The 25,943-nt window shown below is 41.1% G+C and overlaps 2 protein-coding genes and 1 long non-coding RNA gene across 4 annotated transcripts in view; 1 reads left to right on the top strand and 2 right to left on the bottom strand.

Annotated features, from left to right (window-relative positions):
* Positions 1 to 18,097, bottom strand: LOC119494601. The gene is made up of 3 exons (XR_005208252.1): positions 18,087 to 18,097; positions 9,173 to 9,176; positions 1 to 150 (listed from the first exon to the last, which is right to left on the bottom strand). It is a non-coding gene; the product is annotated as an uncharacterized LOC119494601 (long non-coding RNA).
* fgf20b (fibroblast growth factor 20b) lies at positions 11,281 to 14,782 on the bottom strand. Its single transcript, XM_037780607.1, has 3 exons — positions 14,038 to 14,782; positions 12,971 to 13,074; positions 11,281 to 12,779 (listed from the first exon to the last, which is right to left on the bottom strand). Exons 1-3 carry the CDS (start codon positions 14,321 to 14,323, stop codon positions 12,534 to 12,536), a joined length of 636 nt encoding a protein of 211 aa, XP_037636535.1. The 5' UTR covers positions 14,324 to 14,782; the 3' UTR covers positions 11,281 to 12,533.
* The window catches only part of micu3b (mitochondrial calcium uptake family, member 3b), a 27,401-nt gene continuing 17,250 nt past the window's right edge, over positions 15,793 to 25,943 (top strand). Inside the window, exons 1-7 of one of the 2 annotated variants that reach the window (XM_037780605.1) lie at positions 15,793 to 16,112; positions 19,235 to 19,382; positions 22,161 to 22,192; positions 22,350 to 22,428; positions 25,161 to 25,208; positions 25,285 to 25,367; positions 25,457 to 25,528. In XM_037780605.1, the coding sequence (XP_037636533.1) occupies positions 15,849 to 16,112; positions 19,235 to 19,382; positions 22,161 to 22,192; positions 22,350 to 22,428; positions 25,161 to 25,208; positions 25,285 to 25,367; positions 25,457 to 25,528 (726 nt within the window). In that variant the 5' untranslated portion in view covers positions 15,793 to 15,848. The remainder of the gene's footprint in view (positions 16,113 to 19,234; positions 19,383 to 22,160; positions 22,193 to 22,349; positions 22,429 to 25,160; positions 25,209 to 25,284; positions 25,368 to 25,456; positions 25,529 to 25,943) is intronic. The other variant, XM_037780606.1, reaches the window with a different exon arrangement.

Genomic DNA, 25,943 nt, shown 5'->3' with positions numbered 1-25,943 from the left:
TTGCATAAAGCAACATATTTACACACTCCCATGTTGATAAGAGTATTAAATACTTCGCAAATATCCCTCTAAGATAATTTTGAACGGATAAAAAATGTGTGATTAATTTGCGATTAATCGCAATTTACTAAGGACAACCATGCGATTACTCTAGTATCTAGCACTGCTTTGGTTTTACTTTAATATTTGCATGTGCATGCTTACAATCAAGATAACATTCCCAGTTCACAGGATGACAGCTTGCTTGTTGACACAGCAGAAGCTGAATGCATGTGTAACGTCTGCCGCTCTGCAGACATTCAAACACACTCCTATCAATGCTGTTATGATTATACGCTGCATCCTTCTGGGTCAGACCAAAGGAATGAGGTGGTCCCTGTGAAAATAAACATTAACTTTGAGATGTATTACACCCGATTGTAAAACATCCACCAATGACAACATAAACCCTCACCTATCTTCCTTCAGGGCTCGGGATTGTAACTGCTATTGTGATTGGTCACCACAGGTGAGGCATGTTGAGGAAACGGCATGCCTTTCTCCTCCCAGAAAACTGTCTTTGTTTGCCTCTGACAGGGGGAATGTGTGGCTAAGCATCTATGTGGCACTTTGAGCGCTTGAAATGAGTCCCCTGTATTTTCCTAATGTGCACAGAGAGGCACTTTGATCCTCCCGAGCAGGAGGGTATCAGCTATCTAAGGGAAGCTTGTCCTGGCTCATTTCTCTTAAAGGAAACTTTAATTTATTTTCCAACCACACAGTTAAACTGGTTGCATTTCCTGTCTGTTCGGCCAAAACTGAACCTGAGCACGTAAAAGAGGCTACCTGATGCATATTTTACGTCTGAATGCTATACTTCTCTCGTCTTTTCACAAATCATGCCATGTCTTTCTTTGTCCCAACAAATGTTTCTGGTTTCATAACACAGAGACCTGACCTACCTAGTTGGCAACAGGTTTCTGATCCCCTCCCTGATAAGTCTGAATCCAATAAAAACACACCTGGGCTAGTGAAGGAGCGGAGCCAACCAGACAGAAGGACAGTAAACATTATTGTGGGGATATAAATGGTCCTCCATTCAAACACTGGAACATTTGAGCGACTCCCCAAACTATTCTGCCGGGTCTCGGGGCTTTGAAGTCTAATTTCTGCCCACTGAAGCAGACAATACTGACATTTTCTTGGTCGAGGCATGGGAAATGAACTTGGGAAGCACGGGTGAAACTCTAGAAAGCTTGAATATGATATTTCCTGTGTTCAGCTACTCTATTCTTGGCCAGATCTGTATGATGATTAGTTACTGGGACGTGGAGAGGTATGCATACCTTCTGAAGAGGAAGAGAAGGCCAAAGCGTCTTCAAACCCCCCTGTGTCCAACAACTGCTAATCTATGTATTCTTGTTATACCAGTTACTGGACTGTGAAGGTTTCTCAAATAATCTCAAGGATCACTTTAGCCATTGTATCGACCACTCTACAGTATATCCGTTATTATTCCTCCGACTCCTCCTATGGAAATCACTTTCATAAACTTTCACATTTGCAGATTTGGTCCCAAAATTTGCAGAGACATTCATTTCAGTTTTCATTTTCAAAATTACCCTGTTTTTTAATGCAAATACTCAAGCCATTCAATAGACCTATCCAATTTTTAGCCAGCTAGTGGCACACCTCTATAGGTATGGCAACGTCATTTGGTCTACCACTTTGGTTGAGAATGAAATATCTCCACAACTATTGGATGAATTGTAATGAAAGTTGGTGAAGACATTCATGTTCCCCTCAGGATGAATTGTAATCACTTTGATGATCCTCTCACTTTTCATCTAGCGCCACCATCAGGTCAAAATTGGAATTTGACCACCACTTTATGACCAAATAGACTCCCTGCAAAACGAATGACATTCCCATCAGCGTATCAAACTGTAGTTTGTGTTTAGTGATAATTAGCAACTGTTAGCATGCAAACACGCTAAACTAAGACAGTGAACATGGTCATTACCTGCTAAACATCAGCATGTTAGCATGCTGATCAACAAGTACAGAAGCAAAGAAACAAAACTCTGGTGTGTTTTTTTGACGACAGCAGCTGCCACCATTTTGGACTGAAGATGCTTATTATGTTTATAATATTTGACTGTTCAACACAGGCCATTTCGGTAGAATATGACAGTAGAATAGAAATCATTTTGTTTAAATTTTGTACAGCACTTTTTAGGTGGACGTTTTACTGGAGTCCGGTAGTCGCTTTCAGTCCAAAATGTCAGAAGCGTAGCTTTGCTGCTGGGTGCTGATGTTGCAATGGAATGGCAATATACATTCTTTATGTTGATTTTAGCATTTAGCTCAACGCACTGCTGTGCCTCGGTAGCCTCTTAGAGCTGCTAGCATGGTTGTTTACTTCTTAATTTTTTTTCCTATTTAGGACTAAGCTGTGTGTTTGCATTTGCTCAAACACTTCATTTCAAAATCCTAATCTTATAAAATTCATAACAGCTGCCTTATAACTGCATTAACTACATTTTAAGAACTGACTTGTATTCTAATATTACTCTATGATTTAACATTACTCTAAAAATGAAAATACTGTGTCCAAAAGTTTCATTTGAAGGTTGAATCTTCTTCCAGTCTTGCTTAACTCTCACAGCTTATCACCTGCTGCAGCGTTTTGCACTGGTTTTTCATGGTGCCTTTGATACTGGATGGAAATGCAGGCTTTGGCAAAATAAAGGCCTGTTCGAGGCGCGACTGATTACCTCTGAATCTGTGATAAGAAATCAGCAGTGGTAAGCAGCACGTTGGGATGGATTTCGATTGATATGGTTGGGCCTGTAAGAAGTCTTCTACCAATTCTGTTACTGAGGTTGGAGGTTTTACATGTTGGCGAGGACATAAACGTGTCATTATTTGGTTCTTGAGTTTTTAAGATTTACCATGAGTTGTTGGCTAGTTTAATTTGTCACATGAAAATGTTTTACTGAAAACATAAAGGGGCTAAATGTGAGATTCGTAGCATTTCTATTGCCCCCGCACGGCTCTCAACATGACCATGGCAACACTGCAGACAGAGCTAACACTGTTAACCTAGGGGGGAACCGGAGGGTGGGTGCTATGCTTCCGTAACGTCATCAGCTATAACCGCCACCGTATGAGCGCAGTGCAGAGCAGCGGCCGTGAGCCAGACAGTGGGGCACGCTCACATGCACGAACATGCACTAAAAGGCACACGCAGCAGGCCCAGCTATGGCAACAAAACACAGAAAAGCTTGGATTACAACACACATACAGTATATCACACATCAACTATATCTTTACATAGCAAATAGCTGTTTGCTCTGGATATCGAGCACTTTGATAATAAATCAATAAATACAATCAGTATTGTGTGTGGACGTTTGTGCCGAGTTAACATGGACACTGTTACCATAACACTTATTTGTACTATCTAGAAGTCTTCTGTGTTGTTATTTCAAGGTGGAGTCTGTGGACTGGCTGTGTTGCCTCTGTGGTGGAGTGATGTGTCTTTCCTGGCCAGGGGATTTCCTTCTTCCAGAAGCACTCAAGGTTATTACTGTGGAGGAGGATCTGAGCTCTGCTGCAACGCCTGTTTGAAGTTTCCTGCAACATTTTGTGCTCTTAACACGCCCAGAGATCACAGCGAGAGCAGCCACAGTAGTGAGCTCACGCACTGATAAGTCAATCATATCGTCTCTTTTCATTTTTATAAAAGTCCATTTTGAATGTGATCTGAGGTTAACATTCATCATGACAGTTGTGTAAACTGTCTGAATCCACTTTCATCCACCTTTTACATGATCACACGCACATATCTTCTTTATATAAGTGATGTAATTATGGATTGAATGGGGAGTTTGAAGCGTAACAGATTACAGCTCTATTGATTCACATTGATTCCTCTGAAGTGGTTGTCTGTGTTGGCTCAGACTCCTTTCTGTTCTCCAAAACAACTGTGTTTCAAGCGGCACTCTTGGATCACTTGTGCCTCGCAACTCGCCGGGGCTTGTTCATGTTTAGCCCTGTGATTTATACAATGTAACTATATAAGAGCTACAGATTAATGTACTGTATGGCAAAGCCCTGTTTAAACTCTATCTGTGCAGCAATCTTGTCAAAGGAGATATCCTGTTCACAATTACTAGACACGCTTCTAGAACGGAAAAGAAAATTAAACGCTTTTGCTGTGCAAAATAAATTTCACATTAGCAATAAACAAACTCTTATTTAACTCAATACACTCACTTACTACCGCCTCACATGCTCTGGTGTGACATAAAAATAGATTTTCCAGGTTCTGGGAATGCTATACAAATATTGGTGGTTTAAAAAGTTATAATATAAAGAGTAATAATTAGCCTCGTTCAGGGTGGCCTGTCACATGTTTTACAGATGAAGCCTATCTTTGATAATGGTGGTCAACAGGGACCTGATGTCCTGAGGTCACGTCCGGGCTAGCCACTGTTCCACTTGCATCTGTAACTCAATGCAATCTCTCATTCACCATTTCTTACACGTCACTTGAGGAACATGTTTTTGGGCAACAGGGAGTGTTTTCGTTGCAGCACTGTAGTTGGCCACTTGGATAGTTTGGCAGCAAAGCTAACTCGCTGCACCTTATGCCGAATTCACACCAGCAATAATTACATTTTTCTGTGGTCGGGAGGTGTATTCATGTGTTTCAGGCATGAAGAAAGTCTTTGTAACATAGGTCAACATGTCACAGGAGTCGCAGGATCTGTTCACTGATTGGTTGCGGGTTCCTCTCTGGCTGCTCTTCACCTCTAAAAGTTAAACTTCTCCGCAGAATCATCAGAATCATCTGCTGCAGCTTTAAATAGACATTGCATGGCGGCTTGCCGCAGGCCACACTTTGCCGCTGCTCTCGTGTGATTTCGGCGTTACCCAGCAGCACTATTGATCTGTTCATGTCGGCCCCATTCATCTTGCTCTCAGTCAAGCTGCTGAATGATGGCGTTTTTAAAGCAACTGGAAATGAAGGGAAATTCAATATGCCATTATCCTGTTCTGCAAAAAAATTACAGTCTCGCTTTCAACCCTTAATATATAATAAGCATCACAACAAAATTGCATTTAACACAAAATTATTTCAGCATAAAAAGTTATTTGTACGACTTTAGCCTTGTCTCACTATGATGCCCTCTAGCAGAAAAACAATTAGGACTATTTGTCTTTGATATTGATCTCTATTGATCTTCTGCAGACTCTACTACATCATTTGTTTGGTGCACACATACTGAGACACACTCAAACTATTCAACTGCGTCAGAATCGGTTTTGGCATCTATCTTTGATGTTCCATCAGTACACCGCTGCAGCCTCGGAGCCTCTCTGCAGGATTAAGCAGTCAATCAAGCTGTGGAAAAGTTTTCTTAAGTGTTTCTGTTATTACCTCAAATCAAGCAGTTGCTGTTTTGACCGAGAGGATAACAAACAACATCCTTTTGAGCCCGTAAGAATGTTCTGTGGTCACAGCCAGGAATAATTAGTGGTATTCTCCAGCTTTGGACGACGGCCAAAACCTGGCATTTCATCTGCCACTGTAAGCTAAACGTATATTGGGTTCAAATAAGCTGAAATGGCCAATAGACGTGCAAGGTTTCACGGTAAATTCTTCTCACGTATCGTTTTTCTCTCCCCTGTCTTTAAGTCGCTCGCTCTAAGCCCTCTTTTCTCTCTTTCTCCCCTTGTTTTGTTATTTTACCTGGAGGTGCAGGTGTGAAAAGGGTGAGGCCGTGGAAAAACATTAGATTCCGTAAGCTTGTCATGAAGGAATCCATTGACTGACCTCTGCATCTTGGCACACAATGACAAATGGGTTTGCAATTTTCCGCCTGACTGGGGGGCAACAAAGCACATTTCCACTTTCACCGGTAGGCAGTGAGAGTACAGTCTTCCTCTATCATGTTCTTTAACCAGGCACTGAGCATTACACAGAGCTGGACTCTTTGCTTTGGCTGTTTGCAGCTCTCACGGTCAAAACAGACAATTACACTCGGTGTGATCCATCAGGACAAACATACTTCAGTGAAAGCCTGACTTCACACAGTGAGGTAATCTGTTGATGTAGAGAAGGTTTGTTTTTCTTGCATCAAATATCAAGGTCTACTCTTAAATTTAGAGAATGTAAAATATTATGTAGCTTTTCTTTTTTGCATCATTGATTGACATGTACTGTATCTGTGTCATTTGATCTGTGTGCATTTATGACAGCCATATGACACACTGACACATATTATCTGATCTAGGGATGCACGATATGGATTTTTTTTCAGTCGATTCTGATAACCGATAATTACCTGCTTCTCATGTCCAATACCGATAAGGTAACCAATAATTCCACATTTTTGCATTTGAAAAAAGAAGTTCATAACCTTTAGTTTATTATGCACATTTGGGGGTATGAAAGGCTAAGATGTAATGACAAAGATGGATGGCTTAATATTCCGTAGCTCTGACTAACCAAATCTAACTGGCATCACTATTGTTAACACAAACAAAAACAAAGAACAGTTCTGACTCTTCAAATGTTTATTTAAAGCATACATATGGCTTTTTTGGAGCATTTTGCCTAAGAATTAAGATTAAATGCTTTGACATATAATCTGTCAAATCAGACATGTCAATCTATATCAATACACATTTATTGGCGGATCGCAAGCCAAATTTAAAGGTGCATACCGCCACTTACTGTATTGGAGTGTGTAGATGCTGCACTTATTAAAGTGGCAGTAGGCAGTATGTTTTTGGCATCATTGGGCACAAATTCCATAATAACCTTTCAGCATGTTGTAATTCAAGTGTTCTGAGAGAAAACTAGACTTCTGCACCTCCTCATGGCTCTGTTTTCAGGCTTTAGAAAATCTAGCGCGTGACGGGTTTTTCATTATGCGTTTTCCAAATTCCATTTGCTGTTTTTTGACCCTTGTTGAACCTACAAGTTGTGTCTATTTTTCTTTTATAAAGCCAGTATATGAAGCGCTAATATGTTAATAAGTCTATCATCTCCCCATTACATTACATAAAATTACATCCAAACAAAAAGAAATGTCAAAAATGAATTGCAAGTCCTCGTCACTCATACATTATGTCCTCAGCTTTTTTTTTCCAATTATGCACAATATTCTAAGTAAATATTACATCCATTAAGTCTTTAATTTCTTTCAGCCCTGAAAAAAATCCAACTCATATGTCAAACTATGTCAGAGCTGCATGCAGTCTATGTTGCATTTCCCTGTGGGATACATCCATCTTGTTTATGAGCACGCTGCATCGTTAACGACGGCTGGTAATTCCACGCTGCTAACCAGTGTTTTCACTGCTGATTGAATTGCTTCCAAAGCCTACAAGAATGTTTAAAGTAGAAGCTATGGAAATGAACCAATTGACCTTTTTTCTGACCCTAAAGATCTCCATGCCCTGTGGGAGCAGAAACTGTCAGGCGGCACCACAGTCGGGAAATCAAAGGGATCTATGCTGTTATTAGAGACTTAGTGCCACTCCTCCAGCATGGCCTCCACACACACACATATTATTGTCACGCAGCTATCATTTCAAAATGATGATTTAATTTTATAATGAGAAAGTCAAACTATTTATAGAACATGTTAACAGATTGCATGTCCTGCCTTGACTTGATTGCTACCAAAAATGAACCAGTGAACTATAAACTCTGTGAGTTTGTGTGTGTGTGTTTGTGTGTGTGTGTGTGTGTGAGTGTGTGTGCGTGCCCTGGCAGGGCAGTCCAACCGAGCAGTCCAGCAGGGCGATTATGTCCTGTAGGGATAACCTGTCATGGTGCTGAGAGACTAATTGATGCCTCATGCTTTTTAAGGTGCAATTATAGCGCCCAAATGTCAAGACCTAATTTGTGACTCTGTAATGTGGACACATGGGCCAGAGGAAGGGGTGACACGGCTGCTCCGGAGGGACTCACACACTGGTTTGGTCAGCAGATGTGAGGAGCGGTGGGGGGTTACAGCAAGAAGAGATGGAGAAAACCTAAACTGAATGTCCAGATTATTAGAGACAACTGCCTAATAATATGATGGGTTCTTTTTCTGGAAGATAAATGATTTTAAAATGTAAAAATACTTTGTTACAATTAAAAGTCCTGCATTCAAAGTTTGAAAATTTGTATTGTCAGAAAAATGCACTGACCTATCAAAAATAAAAGTACTCATTATACAGAGTGGGTCATTTCAGATTGTTATATTATTACATATTATATAATTAGAATATTATTACAGATGCATTAAAGCTGCACAGTATTCTTAAATTAACAATGGATCAAATGATTGTCTCTCTCCTCTACAGTTCCCCTCCGCTCTATAGAACATTTTTAGTGTCTTTCGGCTCATTGTTTTGGTTTTACTTTACGTCACTGCTTTGGTTCACTCTCACAGCTCTCGTCAAAGGATCATATGATTTGTGTTTAAAATCTTAATCTTCAAAGTAACAAGGAACTATACTTGTCATGTATACTTTCTCTCTGAAATGTAAAATAAAGTAGCACAAAGAGGAAAATCCTAAACAAAGTAAAATTGTGAAGTCGTTTTTAAAGGAGCAGTGTGTAACATTTAGGGGGATCAATTGACAGACATAAGAAATGGAATATAATGCTAATAATTCTGTTTTCTTTAGTGTATACTCACCTGAAAATAGGTGTTTTTGTTACCTTAGAATGAGCCGTTTAAATCTACATATGGAGCCGCCAGTAGTAGTGTACTTGAATAAATATGTTATTTTCTACCACTGCCTCTCGAGTGAACTTTGTGAGTTTCTGATATTTTTACTTGACATTCAGAGTATAATATTGTTGTGGCCTAACACACTTTCTGTGGTTAATATTTCAAGAAATTTAATATAATATATATGAGAATATATAAGAAGAAGAAGTTCTTGGTTTTATTAACCAACGTCACAGCAAGAGGATAAAAAACTATGTTGAATTTTAAACAAGACCCTGATATCTAGATATCACAGTATGTTATATGAGTTATATAACTCTGCCAACCTGTCTCTGTATCTGTCTGCTGTATTAGACGCTTCAGATACCTCCTCCAGGTACTGTGTGTTCAGATCCCTTTAGTTCAACAAAATGTCAGTCAGTTGCTGGCAGGGCCTGCAAACGCACCGCACTGTTGTTCGCTATGTGTGTCTTGTTAGAGCTGAGAGACTAAACTCTGCAGAAATGACAGTACCCCGGCTTCTTTTTCATCTTCTGTTTTTTGCTCCCCACAACACCGAAACATTGTTGGTTTCTACTAACGTCTCCATGGAGATGCAAACAGAGGAGCATGTTTTCCACTGGAGCTGACAGCTCGCGATGTGGAGTGTCAGTAAATCAGGTATGCTGCTCTAATTGCCGCTCGCGGAAGGCAGACCGCAAAAATCCTCTTAGCTATGACACTATAAATGATTGAACTCAATCGGAGTTACAATGCAGCAAGTGTGAAAGACGATTTTGTTTTCAGGAAGGAAGGAAGGATGGATGATATTTTGGACCACTGGCTGCAGATTTTTCCAGAATACCTCTCTCTCTCTCTCTCTCTCTCTCTCTCTCTCTGGACTCGGATGAAAGCCCAAAAGTATCAAGTGGATAACGCTATACTTACACTTCTGCTGTAATCCCTATAAACACACATGCAGCTCATAATTTGTGCGCACAGCAATTTACTAAGGAATAAACAAACAACAAAGAGCCTCAAATCAATAGTTGCAGGATTCAAATGACACAAAGCTGCAGACACCATCCCTGCGCAAACACACTGTTAGAAGTGGCCATGGCTTTAGAGCAACAGGTGAGCTTCTCGGCACCTCCCCTGTCTTCCCCAACGCAGCCTTCTAAATATAGAAATTATGCTCTCTGATAATTGGGGGCAGACAACAAAGCTGGCTATACAGTATTCCCACCCTCCTCCTCCTCCTCCTCCTGCTGCTGCTGCTGTTGCTAAGTCATATCCCCAGCTGACAAACAGCAGGCCTGAGATCAGAGTGTGAGAGCTTGAGTGCTGAAGGAACACCTGCACTGTCTGACTGGACTGCGAAGATAGACACAGAAGATCACTGACTTCCACACCTGCCCCTGGACCCATGCCATACACCGACACACACACACACACACTTGATTGGGTTTCCTCAAGAGCCCTTTAAGGCCGCCGCTGAGGAGGTGATGAAAGTCAGGGAGCGTCCATTAAGCGTGTGAGTCGGCCCTCCAGAGTGGGTGCGGATGAGGGGTTTAAGTGTTTTCAGTGAGGAGCCACGGACCACCTGGAGGAGGCGGAGTAGGTGGAACAAAAGTATCTGTCTCAGGGCCAGGTAGACTCCTGAAAACATCGGTTAAACAAGTGCCAAAGAGCACTTCTGGGCATCAGGTATCACAAGTCAGGATTTCCAGCGTGTGTTTAGAGGGATGACCTTCAAAATGTCAAAAGGGGGAGGGGGCGGAGGGGGTCACGCTGTTAGATTTGCACAAAGTCCTCTTTTCATGGGCACAAGTGTGATGGCGACGAGCCCTGCATGCGCTGAGTCTCTCTTTGGAGGTATTGCAGCAAAAAAAAAAGCTGGATGGACAAACTATTGCAGCAACACGCTCTTTAGCTTGGAAAGATGGGACGGGACAGGAATGAAGCACGCCCCGTCCATCAGTTTCACGCTTGTTAACTTTTCTACGAAGCTAAAGAAAGACGAGCATTGACAGCATCTTTCCAAACCCCACAATCCTTTTTTTTTTTCATGTTGCGATATGCTCGCGTGTGTTTACCCGGTGGACAGGGGATGTCCACGTACACGCAGGTTATAATACACTCTGGGGTGCTGTCATTAATCGACGACAGAAGCGCGTTGATGTTCAAGGTGTGCAGGTGGGAAAGTCCCACAGTATCGCAATGCAGACAGAAGAGAGTTGGCAGCAACGGGGGTTGGCTCCCTGTATAGATAAACCCCCCTCCTCCTCACTGGCTCGCCATCACACACACACGCTTAGATCACAGGCTGAGCGTTCATGCTTCGACAAAGATCTTCTCCCAGCCGTGGAGGAAATAGATATGCAATAGTGGCCTTTTTCAAAATAAATGAATTAATTCAGCTGCTTTGTACCTTCTAATTCCAACTATAACATACTTTTGTTGGACGGGACAGCAAAAGATTTGTAACACAAAGAAACAGAAGCTGCCTGAAAACCAAGAGAATGAGACATTTCAATAAGTCCATCATCCTCAAACTGTCAGCAGAGGTTACTTAATCCTTATCGCTCTGACCTCCACTTTTACACAGCTGCTAAAGTTGCTGGGCCCGAGCTAAAGGTCAGATTTTATTTGGCCCTGATCGTGTTGTTGCACGGCCTCTACATTCAGAGGTTTCAGCACGGAGGCTTTGAAGTTTTTACGTGTGCATCAGGTCTACAACTCCCCTCTCGGTATAACGGCGTCCATAAAGAAAGACAACATTGGTCTCGTAAGCCGGTTTATATGTTTAAACTCTGAGAGACAAAGGCAACCAATAAAGTTCTTTTAAAATATTGTTCTGTTTAAAGTAAAAATGTATTTTTTTTTAAATGAACATTGGTTAGAAACACCTTCATCTCTGATCATATAGGTTGACAAAAAAAAGCATTTTGATCACATTTTGAGCAATTTATTGTCAGTTTGTTGACTTCAGATTCCTCCTGTAACACATGTAACAGTAGTTTGGTTAGAATTAATATGTTACAAAGATTCTTTTAAAATTGATTCACAGTTGCCATATAGTGATAAAAATGCATTTCAGATGTGGGGATCCAAATGTTTGCCAATATGTTTCATATTTGTGGTCATATTACAGTATATCACTATAGCTGAGCTTTTTCAGAATAAAATGGTACAGTGTCTCAGTCTTTATATAATCGATACATTTTCTAGTGGTTTTTCTATATTGCATGTATCTAACTGTAAAAATATATTCTCAAATAAATAAATATATAACATAAATATATGTATCTAAAATGAATAAATAAATTGTTACATTTTTTGCTCTTTCCAAAACAGGTCTAGACACAGGTAAGAAAACAAAAAAACTGAATTCCTTCAAAGTCCTTCTGAACAAATTACGGCTCTCTTTCTGACACCCAGAATAATAATAATACCATCTCATGATGGTACAGATTCCCACGGACTCAGCTGACATCCCCATCTGACCAGAGGAGATGCTCCCTGATCACTCAGCTCCGTTTCCCATTCGTCTCCTATTCCACGCAGGTACTTTTTAGGGTCATCCGGCCTCTGGAACAAACAGCCCCCTCATGCCAAGCGTGCAGACATTCTAGCCCGTCTTCCTGGCCGCTGAGAGATGGCCCATGCATTCCTACAAGAGGCCCCGGTGCCTTTATCCCTGCCGGTCGGGGCTGCTGTCCGCCAGCATCACATCCCTGCCTGCGTCCCTCTTCTCTTCTCTTCTCTGCTCCCTGCCCTGCCAGGGCTTTTAGCAGCTATTCCTGAACTGGACCGGGCCTCCGGGTCTCAGCTGTGTCCCAGGATATCCCTGTACAGCTCTGGCACGCGTTCAGGGTCCACAGGCCTGGGCAAGAAGTGTGTAAATTTCTGGTGCCGCCTGGATTTAGTCCCGTCCCTTGGTGTCCCGTCTTTGTTTAACGCCACAAAATAACGTGTCCCTCTGTCTCCGTGTTTGTAGAGGTTGGAGGAGTACGTGTTGTACCAGTTCTCCTCAAACTGCTCCCTGAAGACACATTCGGCCGTGAGCTTCTCCTGAAAACAAAGGGTATACGACATAAGAGAAGTCCTGGCTTATGATGCGAAATAATGATTTCTCTAAATTTATCTCTTCCAGAAAATCAAATTCTCCACATATTGAAATAAACAAAAGCTCCTTGTGGGTCATCACATGGTAAAGAAATTAGGATTTGGGCGACATGAATAAGCAAAGCTGGTATACTTACAGAGCCATACAGCTCTCCTTTGTCGTTCATCCCCAGATAGAGTCCACTGTCCACTCCTTTAATGCTTATCAACCCAACAGCAAGGCTTATGAATTCCAAAATACCTGGAGAAGAATAACACAGTTGTTCAGTACAGACTTTGACAAAGATGAAAGAATATTATCAAAGAAGCTCTATCTAACAGCAGCCTACATGTCACAATTAATACATTTAAATATTAACAGAATTATATCATGAATTTGTATCATGCAGGACACAAGTCATCCAGCATATAGTCTTTTCTCTTATCTCCCTTCAGGGAAGCACCTACAGAGCATTAGAGCTCAGACCTCTCGCCTAAGAGACAGTTTTCACCCTCAGACAGGCGGTCAGACTACTGAACAGTAGCACTAAATGAATGCAGAGCTGTGGATTGTTTTATGGATGTTTTAGGTTGTTTTATAATTTTATTCTCAGGTATTTTCTTATTTATTGTAGTATTTATCAAGTGTACTATTTATAGATTTTAAGGGCTGAGAGAGAGAGCCTGGGTAAAGTGCATTTCATTGCACTTCACTGTACACTGTACTTTTAAATGCATATGACAAATAAACTTGAAACTTGATCATGAGATTGTTATTTTCATCATTCTTAATCACTCTTTTCTTGATTATTTTTTGCATTTTATTTGTTTTATTATAACTGTTGGCGACTTTCTATAGTGCCATGCTATCAAAACATATTTTACACATAAAAGAAAGGATGTCTGTATGTGTTTAAGAGTAGATATATGTCATATATGACCATCTAGCCTCATTCAATGCCAAACACACACCCATTATCCACATCACACACACACACACACACTCACACACACACATACACAATCTTCAACCTGCTTTTATCCCCTTGTGTTGTTTTAGTTTAGTTTAGTTTTGTTTTTGTACTCTGTTATTTGTCTTTCTCTGTATAATATATTTTGACATTTTTTATATATGTCCCTGCACATGTCTTCACTTGTTTTGTAATCACTTTATAACACAATAAATAAAAAAGAAAAAAAGAAAATGAATTCTCTCAGTATTTACCAAATCGACTGTGGTCCTCCCTGGTCCCTTGCACTGTGCCATCCGGAAGTATCTCCAGATGAAAGCCAGTCCTGCAGTATAACTGTCTCCTCCTGAGGATCCCTTTGAGGTGCGTTAGATCCGCCGAGGTGCTCCGGTAGAGCCTGTCCCCGGGTATGAGGTGCTCTCCAAGGAGCGTGGGACTGTCTCCAAGAGGAGTCAGGAGGAAATGTGACCCGACCTGTGCGACACCATCGATGCCGTGCAGGACGCCTCCAACTTCAGCCAGAGACGCAGCTGCAGCCATCGCGTCAAAGCGGGTATAAAGTTCAGTGGAGCTTCTCTCTGCGTATAGTACACTACCTGGTTGTGCGCACTGTCACTTATTGCATGTTGACGTCCACCTCCTGCGTTACTTAGCACATGCACCCGTTGCGCAAGGACACATTTCTCTCCCCTGACACATGAAACACTCACCAAATCTCCTCTGCACCGATATTTCCTCTCTTTTGTTATGTCTTCATCAGCTGCTGCTGCTGCTGCTGCTGCTGCTTAGATGTTGCATGTTGTATCTACCTGTTCACAGCGTGATGCCTCAGTGGAGCTGCAGGAGGAGACGCAGCATGCACAGCCAGCAGCAGAGAGAGGATTCAGTGGTACTGGACTGGGCTGCTGCTGTAAACGCTGCACTGCAGGTAAAAGGAGCTCCTGTGGAGGTTTTGCGCTCGAAGTGGCAGGGCTGGTGAGGCAGGTGCAAAAGCACAGGACTAGTATAATGGGCGGGGCTGTCACAGTTCAGACGTGCCCTGGCTGGCAGGGATTTTTTTTCCTTCTCCCCAAGGCATAAAAATAAGAGAGAGAGAGAGAGAGAGAGAGAGAGAGAGAGAGAGACATGAAACATGAATTACTTCTTTATTGTTTTCTTACATTTACATGCATGTTCTTTTTAAATATCTATATATTGTAATTTGCTTAATGAATTGTATATGTGTATATATATGTTTTTTTTTTTATTTTGTTCTTTTTTTTTTTTTTTTTTTATTATTGAATCGACGCTTTGGCAATATTGTTCACCTGACAGTCATGCCAATAAAGCAACTTGAATTGAATTGAAAATTGAAAGAGTTGATGGTGCAGGGCTGATATAAACTGATACACTTTACATCACTTAGAATTAAAATCAAATCTGTAAACACAACATATATGACACTTTAAAAATCATCCCATGAGACATGAGAATTATATTCCAATGTTTGTTTATCCAAAAGATTTCAACATTTCACACTTCACCTCTTTTCTGATCCCTTACATGTTTTAAATGGGGAATATCAACTTCTGCCCTCCAAGAGGCGATTCACAGTCCCTACATTTAACCTGCATCGGTCTGAAGAACAGGCTTTTGTCCATCAGTCCATCTTGTTGCTAAATAATAATTAATATGCTGCTAAAGAAGACATGTAGATCCAGAGGACAGATGGTCATTTTGTAATGGGTTATGTATGAATAATTGTGATGTGTTTTGTTTTCTGTCTGTCTGTTTATGGTAACAGGATGTCTATTGTATGTGTGCTCTTTCTCAAACTGAGCTGCCTATGGATGAACAATTAATTTCAATGCAAACTGACAATAAAGTTGTATCGTATCGTATCTCTCACGCCCTTTAATCCCAGAGAGACTTGAACCAGGCCTATACCCACGAGACCCACGGTATCTCTCGCGAGCTGTGAGCAGCTCTGCTCTTTGCTGTGTGTGTGTGTGTGTGTGTGTGTGTGTGTGTGTGTGTGTGAGTGTGTGTGTGTGTTATCAGTGACGACACCTCAGTGTAAACAGCCATGGCTGCCCTGCGCAGGCTGATCTCTTTACTGGCTACCAGCTTCAGAGCAGCAGGGAGACAACAAACCTCCTCGGAGGTTAAAGCGACTAAAGCGCTGAGAGTGATCGCAGCTGGAGCCGCTGCGGCCGGAGCTGCTGCTTCCTATTATTATTACCGGCAGTATTACAGCTGCCCGGTGGTCGGTAGGCGCTCCGGGCTGAAGAGCCATGTCGAGGCTCGACTCTTTCATCTGGCGCTGCCATCAGTCTCTGCCACCGATCAGGTACAGTAGTGGCACATCCAGTCAAGCTGCATGTTCAGCTCAGACACAGGCTGGCTAAAACACCGGCTTACTTTTAAAACGCTCCAATTTTCATTTCTCATATTAACATCTATTAATATGCATCTACATTCCCAACATAATAGGCTACACATCGTGCACGTGAAACAACCATAACGTTGATATGTCGTCACCATCAGGAGCTATCCAGACCTTTGGTGGTGCTGAAATGGCAAAATGGTCAAAGGCACTCCTCAGATCACGTGACCTATAGTATAATTGCTGCCATTAGTGAGATTCCTGCCTGCTGTTTCTGCATACATGTCATACATAATTAGGCACTTGACATTAGGAAATTATGACCAATATAGATATAATACCAATGTATACATTACACTGTATTTACATTTTTTATTATAGGGGCTGGACAAAATAACAAGAACACTTGACTGTAATGTAATCTTATCCAATAGACTTTAGCCTAAGCCTTAATTAGTCTATGGTTTGGTCATACTGAGAGTGTGTGTATATATATATACCGATCAACCATATAACATTAGGACAGCATGGGCACCCTGACCACCTGCCTAATATTGAGTAGGTCCCCCTTTTGCCGCCTAAACAGCCCTGACCCGTTGAGGCATGGACTCCACTAGACCTCTGAAGGTCTGCTGTGGTATCTGGCACCAAGCCGTCAGTAGCAGATCCTTTAAGTCCTGTAAGTTGCGAGGTGGGGCCTCCATGAATCAGACTTGTTTGTCCAGCACATCCCACAGATGCTCGATTGGATTGAGATCTGGAGAATTTGGAGGCCAAGTCAACACCTTGAACTTGTTGCCATCCACATGATGTAAAACAAAACGTGATTCATCAGACCGGGCCACCTTCTGCCATTGATCCATGGTCCACTTCTGATGCTCACATGCCCATTGTAGGCGCTTTTGGCAGTGGACACGGGTCAGCATGGGCACCCTGACCGGTCTGCGGCTATGCAGCCCCATACGCAACAAACTGCTCCTCACTGTGTGTTCTGACACCTTTCCATTGGAACCAGCATTAACTTTTTCAATAGTTTGAGCTCCAGTAGCTCTTCTATTGGATCAGATAACACAGACCAGCCTTCCCTCCCCACGTGCATCAATGAGCCTTGGGTCTGACCCTGTCGCCGGTTCACTGGTTTTCCTTCCTTGGACCACTTTTGGTAGGTCCTGACCACTGCAGACCAGAAACATCCCACAAGAGCTGCAGTTCTGGAGATGCTCTGACCCAGTCGTCTAGCCAGCACAAATTGGCTCTTGTCAAAGTCGCTCACATCCTTATGCTTGCTCATTTTTTCTGCTTCTAACTAAAGTTCAAAGTTCAAAATGTTCACTTGGTGTCTAACATATCCCCCCCACTGCCAGGTGCCATTGTAATGAGATAGCCATTGTTATTCACTTCACCTGTCAGTGGTCTTAATTTTATGGCTGATCGGTATATGCTGATCAGCCATAAAATTAAGACCACTGACAGGTGAAGTGAAGTGAACTGTTATTGTTGTTGGTGCAGGATTTAAGATGTCCCTGTTATTTTACCCCATCTATGGAGGTGGACAACCTACGGCTACAAAAATGACCAAGCGTATTTTCATATTGATTAATCTTTTCATTATTATTTATTTAGTCTAGAAACCAACAGTCCCAAACCCAAAGATATTCAATTTACAGTGATCCAGTGACTAAGTAGGATTTTTTTGGCACAACATCACCATACTTCCAAACAAAACAATTTGATAGATTAATCAGTCATAAAAATAACTAGGGCTGACCCGAATGCTTCAAAGCTTCGACCATTGTCATGGTAATCAACGTCCAAATCAGTATTCTAATGCTTTTTTTTTTAATGTAAGTATGTAATAATAATAATAATGTATAAATCCCTAAATAGCCCATGAAATAAGGAATAATCCCACAACATTATTAATTATTCATATTCAACATTAATTATTTATTTGTTATTCTCAGATGTATTTTGCTGTTTGTTATGTGTAGAGGTGCGTGTGTGTACAGTAGTACGGTAGCGGTGGTATCTCGGGCACTGAAACGGGGAGATGGAGACAGACAGACAGAAGAAAATGTCAGTTTGCTGCTGCCGCAAAGCTTCGAAATACCTTTGAATATTTCTCACCGAAGCTTCGAAACCCAAAAAATGTTATTCGGGACAGCCCTAAATATAATCATTAGCTGCCACCCTGGAGACCAGAAAATATTGGCATATTTTCTTGAGAAAAATGTTACCAGATGGATTGATTATTCAAAATGTTGTCAATACATTTTCTTTTTCTATTGATTAATCAATTAATTGACGAACCATTCCAGCACTAATTATTAGATTTACATGGTTTTTGCAGCACTATTGTAATTACTTGCACTATGTCAGATGTTATTTTGTCTGCCCTCTGTACAATGTGTATTTGCATACCAGCACTTTTACAGTCAGTCTCTTTAGCTCAGACATGTGCTGACATTGTTGACAGGATTTTCACAGATCACCGGGGATGTAAACAAACACGTAAACTAGATTCTAGCCACAGAAGATTACTTGTTTCTTAATGTGCGGGTTGGAGGGAGGAAAGCTTGACTGGTGTCCACAGGCAGCAGGAATCCAGGGACACAGGAAACTGGACACTGGGACTTGGCGGAGGGGTTGACATCTGATGAGAGGTGGGGGGGGGGGTGGTTAGAGGGGTTTAATGGTTAAGCAGAGGGGGGCACACATTCCCTGGGTGTTTGCTCTGTGCCCAGTGGACCTGGCACTGTGCCACCTCACGGAGAGATCCACTCTGTCTTCACCAATCCAGCCTTCTGATCTGGCTGGGTTTGAACAGTTGTAGGGACATTATCTGGTGCACAGGGATGACAAATAGGGCTGACATAACATGCGCCCCATTACTGAATTAAAGCATGGGCCTCTTTGTTGTTCCATGTGAGCGAGGCTTTTCCGTGACAAGAAAAGCTTCCGTGGATTTCATAAAAAGCATCTTTCAGATGGTATTATCACTGTTGATATGATTTGCAATATTTCATGATGGTGTGTGTGTGTGTGTGTGTGTGTGTGTGTGTGTGTGTGTGTGTGTGTGTTTACAGGGCCGGACCTATGGTCTGGATGATGGAGACGTGTACATGTCGTCCAATGAAAACAGATTTCGCCTGTTCAGTTCTGTGGAGCACGAGGGCCAGCTCTTCATGACGCCACTCAACTTCATCGAGTCCGTCTCTGTGAATGAACCCAAGAGTGAGTGCACTGCTATTACACAGCTCCTTTTCACAATGCTAAACAGGCTTTGGAGGAAGGGAGGTGTCATTATTGGTATTTCTGGCTTAAACAATGAATCAACTAGTCCACAGACAGAAAATTAATCAGCAACATTTTTGACAATCAATTAATTGTTCTAGCTTCTAAAACGAGGGTTTCGTAAATTGAATGTTTTTGTGATTTTGGACCGGTGCTCTGACATAAACAACTTAATGACGTCACCAAGAGCAAATGATTCATCAACTAATCAGTAGATTAATCAGTATTTTAAAATAATCAGCCACACATCTGAAGAACCTCATCTCATATACCGTTCATGGTTATACGTATGTCAGTGGAAACTGTTTGGAACAGGGTGGGCACTTTCAAAAAATACCTGGCAGGTAATTGGATGAACCACCTGTCAATCACTTTTGCTGAAGCCAGTTTGGAGAAGAGTGAAGGATTTTCATGTGATATGTGATCCTACGATTCTCTCGTGATCTCGTGACATCGCGAGATGTTGAAACACAAGATGAGTTCTTGAGTTCCTAAGAAGGTTCCTGGGTTCCCAGAAAAGTTCCTGCATGAAACCAGATTAATTTAGTATGTCTAAAAGACAGAGGACACAGTCTCTGATGTGATTTCAACACTTCAGGACTTAAGTTTCCTTATATTATTAAAAAGTGCTAAAATTAGTTTAAAACTTTTGCTCTTATCAATCATTTTGTAAGACCCATTTTCCTTCATGAAGCCAGTAACAGTGTGCTGCACAGCAGATGCTACTCCGCCTCTGTAATCAGCCACATTTGTCAGCAACCATTTGCTTAATTACACTTCCGTCAAGTCATCAGATAAACCCCCTTCATCCTCCAATTACTTGAAAAAGTCCCAGTGTGTTTTTCCCTGGATCATGACTTGTTGCTGAGGGCCTGTGAAGTGTCATCAGACAATAAGTTGCGGCTTGCAGAGCTTCAGTCATAACACCTGCATAAAGATAGGCATCTTTACCAGCAACCCCACTTTTATGGCTCATTTATGTGGCAACAAACTCACAGAGACCCGGAGAGACCAAACAACTGGATGTCATAAATGTAATGATAAGACATTCTGATTACTGTGATTGATTATGATTTAAAGTGTGTGGTCTGCTGTAATGTTTTGGAAGCTAATGAGGAATGTAAATAAGGGGCTCTAATGTATTAGCATAGCGTGTGTCATTTGTTTTCTCTGGCAGCTAATGTGTTGCAAAATAGTAATCATGGTGTTTTATGGTTATATTGTGGCTGTAAAAAGAGATTCTGGCCATTTAGAAGTGAACCATTAGAGTCAAAACGTAAAGTTCTGTCATGTAAATTATTCATATCAGATCCATAAGATATGCTTCTGAAACATGAACTGAAATCATTAAATACATGCTCACATTGAGGACAACTCAGACACCTCACTTTGGTGGAGAGCAAGCCATTGCATGGCGATCATAATCCCAGCTTTAGACGCAGGCTCTAAACGTGTCAGTGGAGGGTTATTGTCACTGTTATCGATGTGATTTTCCGACAGGTTTTTTTTTTTTTTTTACAACACCTCCGTCTTATCTTCTGCTTTATTGGCCATCGGAATGCATTCACAGAGATACACGGCTTGTTTCTGTCCACATAAACACCTGTTTTCACTTTTGTTTCCCGGTTCTATATTCCTAATATGGAACTAAGTATTCAAATTCTTTACTTATATTAAGTAAAAGTACTAATACCACAATGTAAAAATACTCCACTACAAGTAAAAAAAACACGTTCTTTTTCTCTAAACGTTATTTAAAGGGTAACTTTGGTATTTTTCAACCTGCACCCTATTTTCCCATGTTTTTGTGTCTGAGTGACTAATGGGGAAAAAAGTTTTTGAAATTGATCCAGTACTGAGGAATAACGCTCTCACGAGCTGTGAGGGGAAACTGAGCAGCGTCAGTGTTAAGTTACATCCATCAAAAGTGCTTGTTTTTGCCACTGACAGGCTCAGCTTGTTATTATAAGTGTCTGAAAACATTAAAAAATAAAAAGACCCTACAGAGAAATTCAATGTTTTTCTTTACCTTTTGCTTAATCTGGTCTGGCTCAAATTTGCTCTGGTACTCTGGCTTAAATAAATACGGATGGCCATCAAATTCAAAGGCCTCATCCACATTGTTGAAATCATCTAAATATTCAGCCATAACATTAAAAATCTAGATAACATTAAGCTAGATTTCTGTACTGCAACATCATTTTTAGAGTAGGTGAAAACGACACATGTATACTACATGCATAACACTGCATGATTTTTGCCCCAAACTGCATGTGATTATCATAAAGTGGGAATGTCTGTAAAGGGGAGACTTGTGGGTACTCATAGAATTCATTTTCATTCACATATCTTGAGGTCAAAGGTCAAGGGACCCCTTTGAAAATGGCCATGCCATTTTTTCCTTATCGAAATTCAGCCTAACTTTGGAGTGTTATTTAGCCTCCTTCCCAACATGCTAACGTGACACGGCTGGTACCACTGGATTCCTTAGGTTTTCTAGTTTCATAGCATACCTTCACTATAGCTCTAAAGCTGAAGCTACAGCATCTGAAAGACAGTGAAGTTGGTCAGAAACGCGGGTTTACCTCAAATTTGTATATATTTATTTGTATTTGTACGTATAGTACTTGAGTAAATGTTATTAGTTACATTCCACCACTGTAAATCACACATACTGTATATCATGCACTAACTGCCTGTTATCCTTGTTTTGTTTAGGTAGGAGAGCATGGAAGTCCCTCACAAAAAAGGTGAGTTGTTCTGTCATCAAAGCTCTTGTTGCTGTTTTACAGAATCTCCTCTTCATCTGTGTAAAACCTCTGTAATTACTGTAATGCCAACAAACATTGTGATTACTCAGGATTTAGAAATGAACGAGTGATTTGGGATTTTCTTCTATTCTCTCAGGACTTAGAGAAGATGCTGGCTGATACCCCGCCTGTTTGGAAAGGATCATCCAATTTGTTTAGAAATCTTCGTGAACGAGGTGAAGTAACCCACTCGACGTATTACAGCTCTACACAAACATCCATTGAGTTTAAGTAATTCCCCTTTATGCTTTTATCTTTTTAAAGGCCCTCCATGTGTTGTTCAGAGTGCGCTCTGTTGTGCGTGTCAGCCTCGTATATTCCAGAGTAGTGAGTGTGTTGTAAATACTATCTTATCTCTCCATCGGTCTGGTAACGTGTTGTACATTTATTATTCTCAGGTAACCTCTGCAGGAGGGAATGGTCCATCGATAATATACATAATGATCCTACCTGCTTTCTCGAATAAAAACATGCAATAACTATGAAGTTTCCGGGAAAGAACTATATAATTTGGTTCTAATTCTAGGGAAAGTTTTAAAGAAGTTATTCATTTATTTTTGGAAACTATAGTTTTTAAGTATACTGTATTAGATTTATTGTAACTGTATGCTTGCTTGTAGGCATTTTTGCAAGTTTAGCTGAGCTGTAAAAATACTCATTAAATTAAAATTAAAATTAATTGGAATTAATTAATTAAACAACTTCTCTATTTTCTCTGTAATTAGCAATTCGCACGTTTTTTTTTTGGAGATTGGAAATTATTCTAAACATATGGACTAAAAATGGAGCTGATTAGACTTGAGTCAAGTTTTTTCATCATTTTGCATCACAAATCTCTATCGAACCTTAGATAGGAAAGTGTTAAATGCTTCCTACTGCTAATGAAAGTATGTTTTTTTGCTCGCTCTGCATTACACCATGTGCAATATAATATTGTTAGAACTAAAACAATCAGACCAAAATCAATTATTTGATTAGTTGTTTTACAGGAAATGAATTGGCAACCAATGCACTTGGAGTCTTAATGAGAATCTAATTTTACCTGCAGTGCGGGTCCATCTCATGGATGTATGGTCCATCTGCGTTCTGTTTTTTTTTCAAATGGAAACGCCCACTCAGGCCTTGTAAAAACCTGTGACGTAGGTTACCAAAGTAAGCTAATCGAAGCTAATCAATAAGGTTATGAACAATGTGAATGCTAGCACCAGCTCTAGTTTGGAAATAACTGAAAGGGTTAGTTTGGATATTTTGAAGTGGGGTTGTATGTATACTCCCGCGTTCTACGAGGTAAAATTACTGCTTTTGTGAATGTAGTCTGGTGGCTCTGAAGAAAGCTTCAGCTTTAGTTCCCTGTCGGACAGTTGCTGTCTGACGGTGAGATAAAGCGGCTGTGAACGGTAGCAGCAAAAACGTATTTAGTCACCGAAAAAAAATCATTTTGACTTTTGGATTTGAACTAACGTGGCGTCCACACAGCACATTGCTTAGAAGAAAATGAAGTTGTTAGTATGAGTGAAGATCTTTTTTTAATTTTCCCACCTGGGCCTGCACACTCCCACTCAGTAGGTCATACGAGCCAGTGGAGCATCAGATCTCACTGTTCTGCCCTCTCCTCTGTTGCTTTAGCTAAGTGCCAATGCTGGGATTTGGGGCTTTTAATCCTGCTGTTAAACGTTGCGGCTTTGTCAGGGAAAAAAGGGACCGGATTGATCTGTGAACAAAGCGTCGCTTTAGAGAATGAGGGAGCTGTTTGAACCCAGCTATGTCGAGACACGTCCCACCGGCCACCCCCCTGATCACCGCGGACATTATGAAGCCTAAGAATGGCATTGGATTACATCTCCGGGACTGCCACTCTGTATGAAGTGTTTCTGTGGAATTCTTTGTATTGTCTAACAACATCTACTTGAGCTCAGAGGCTGAGCTGCACGGAGGAGGAGGAGGAGGAGGAGGAGGAGGAGGAGGGGGTGGGCTCCCTTCAGGAGTGAAGGTGTGTGGTATTGGTGAAACATGGTTGGAATCTTAAAAGTTTTTTCTCTCTCTTTCCTCAACCCATTTAAGCTTTAAAGGCTTTGAAGCTAGAGATCTGTTGTCATTATAGAGCCGTACCTGCCAAACAGAGAGAGCTGGGATGACGAGAACATTTTTTAGATGAGCTTTGAGTAATGGCATGCATCACTAATTCTCTTTTCACACCTCAGTTTGAACATGTGTTTCACTTACCTTTACATCATCTTGTTCCAGCCTCTAGAGGAAATGTAGAAGCAGAGTAAAAATGACATCTTTGTATGCCACTTTATTTTTGTTCCTCTCTCTGGAAATATCTCCCTGCAGCAAACCCCGTACCTGAATTCTTTTCCCATAACACCCAGAGCACTCACCCAGAACTATCTGCGCTCGATTCTCTATCTTCCCGAGCAAACAAAAGCTTGGGAATGCTTTCAGAGTCAGAGGGGAGAAGCCTCCCGAGTCGACTGAGATGTCTCCTGACACTTACTCTTCCCTTCTCCGTGTCACACAACAAAGGGAGCTGAAGGATGCGACGCGAAACCCGAAATCGGCCATTCTCAATCAGTGACAGATCACTTGAGAATGTATTACACCTTGTTACCCAAACACGATCAGAGGCCGTGGGCCTTAAATTTGTTTGGGTTTGTGTCCAAGATAGGTCAGCTCAGTTGTAAAGCCTGTGTTTGTGTGAGGCACCTTTTAAGATGTTATCAGTGAGCGCAAGAAGATTACTCTTGTCTGAAGGCGGATGGCTTATTCATCTCGGGCGCATGACTTTGAACATCTGTAAACACCTTCGGCTAACTGGTTAATGCTATTTGATGCTGTCTTGTGTTGAAAAGGGATCATTTTGGTTTTGGTTTCTCAGCTTGACAAATTTTTCTCTTTTTTTATCCAGGTGTCATCAGTTACACAGAATACCTCTTCCTCCTCTGCATTTTAACAAGTAAGTACATATTTAATTATTATCTTGAAAATGATTTAGAAATGAGAAGGTTTAATTCACTGTCATTTGTTTTCAGAGCCCCATGCAGGCTTCAGGATTGCTTTCAACATGTTTGATGCGGATGGGAATGAAATGGTGGACAAAAGGGAGTTCATGGTGGTATGAGAGCTGTTGATAATCATATATAATGAGATGCATTTGATCCGTTTCATTGCATTCTGCATAATAACTTCAATTCTTCTCACCAGCTGGAAGAAATTTTCCGTAAGAAAAAGGACAGAAAGGAAGTTGCTGAAGACGTGCAAAGATTTGACCAGCAGGTATGAGTTGCTTTCAAATGCCTGTTAACGGTTATTAAAGCTGCTGTAATCAAAAAATCAATTACTTTAAACCTGCATTCATTAATTTGGCCACTTGGGGGCAGCGTAACAAACTGATAATACAACAAGGATATATTATCACAGCATAAAGTTGATATGGCTAACGTGTTAGCAAGCGGTTGTCTATTTACACATCCAACAGACACAGAGCAACATTAGCATTCATTTGGAGTCGGGCTTCTGCCAGCTGACAAATTTAAGTCCACTTTTCTTTTAGCTCCGTTTTAGTCTACACCAGCTCCTGAGGGAAATATATGGCTCTTTAACTAAACACTAAGCTGTGTTCACCAGTTAGTTGCTGACTTTGTCTGTCTGCCATTTGGTGCTGGGCTGGTAGTGTACTGTGGGTTTATCA

This window comes from Sebastes umbrosus, chromosome 9, assembly GCF_015220745.1.
Source record: "Sebastes umbrosus isolate fSebUmb1 chromosome 9, fSebUmb1.pri, whole genome shotgun sequence".
In the NCBI taxonomy this organism is placed as follows: Eukaryota; Metazoa; Chordata; class Actinopteri; order Perciformes; family Sebastidae; genus Sebastes; species Sebastes umbrosus.
Note: the sequence above shows the minus strand (reverse complement) of the source record. Positions and strands in the feature narration are given on the sequence as shown.

Excerpts from the sequence above, each read along its gene's own strand:
- fgf20b (XM_037780607.1), bottom strand. The coding sequence starts at position 14,323 with ATGGCTGCAGCTGCGTCTCTGGCTGAAGTTGGAGGCGTCCTGCACGGC. Across the intron at positions 13,075-14,037 it reads GGAGGACCACAGTCGATTTG|GTATTTTGGAATTCATAAGC; the intron begins GTAAATACTGAG and ends ATTCTTCTCCAG. Across the intron at positions 12,780-12,970 it reads AAGGAGAGCTGTATGGCTCT|GAGAAGCTCACGGCCGAATG; the intron begins GTAAGTATACCA and ends CTTTGTTTTCAG.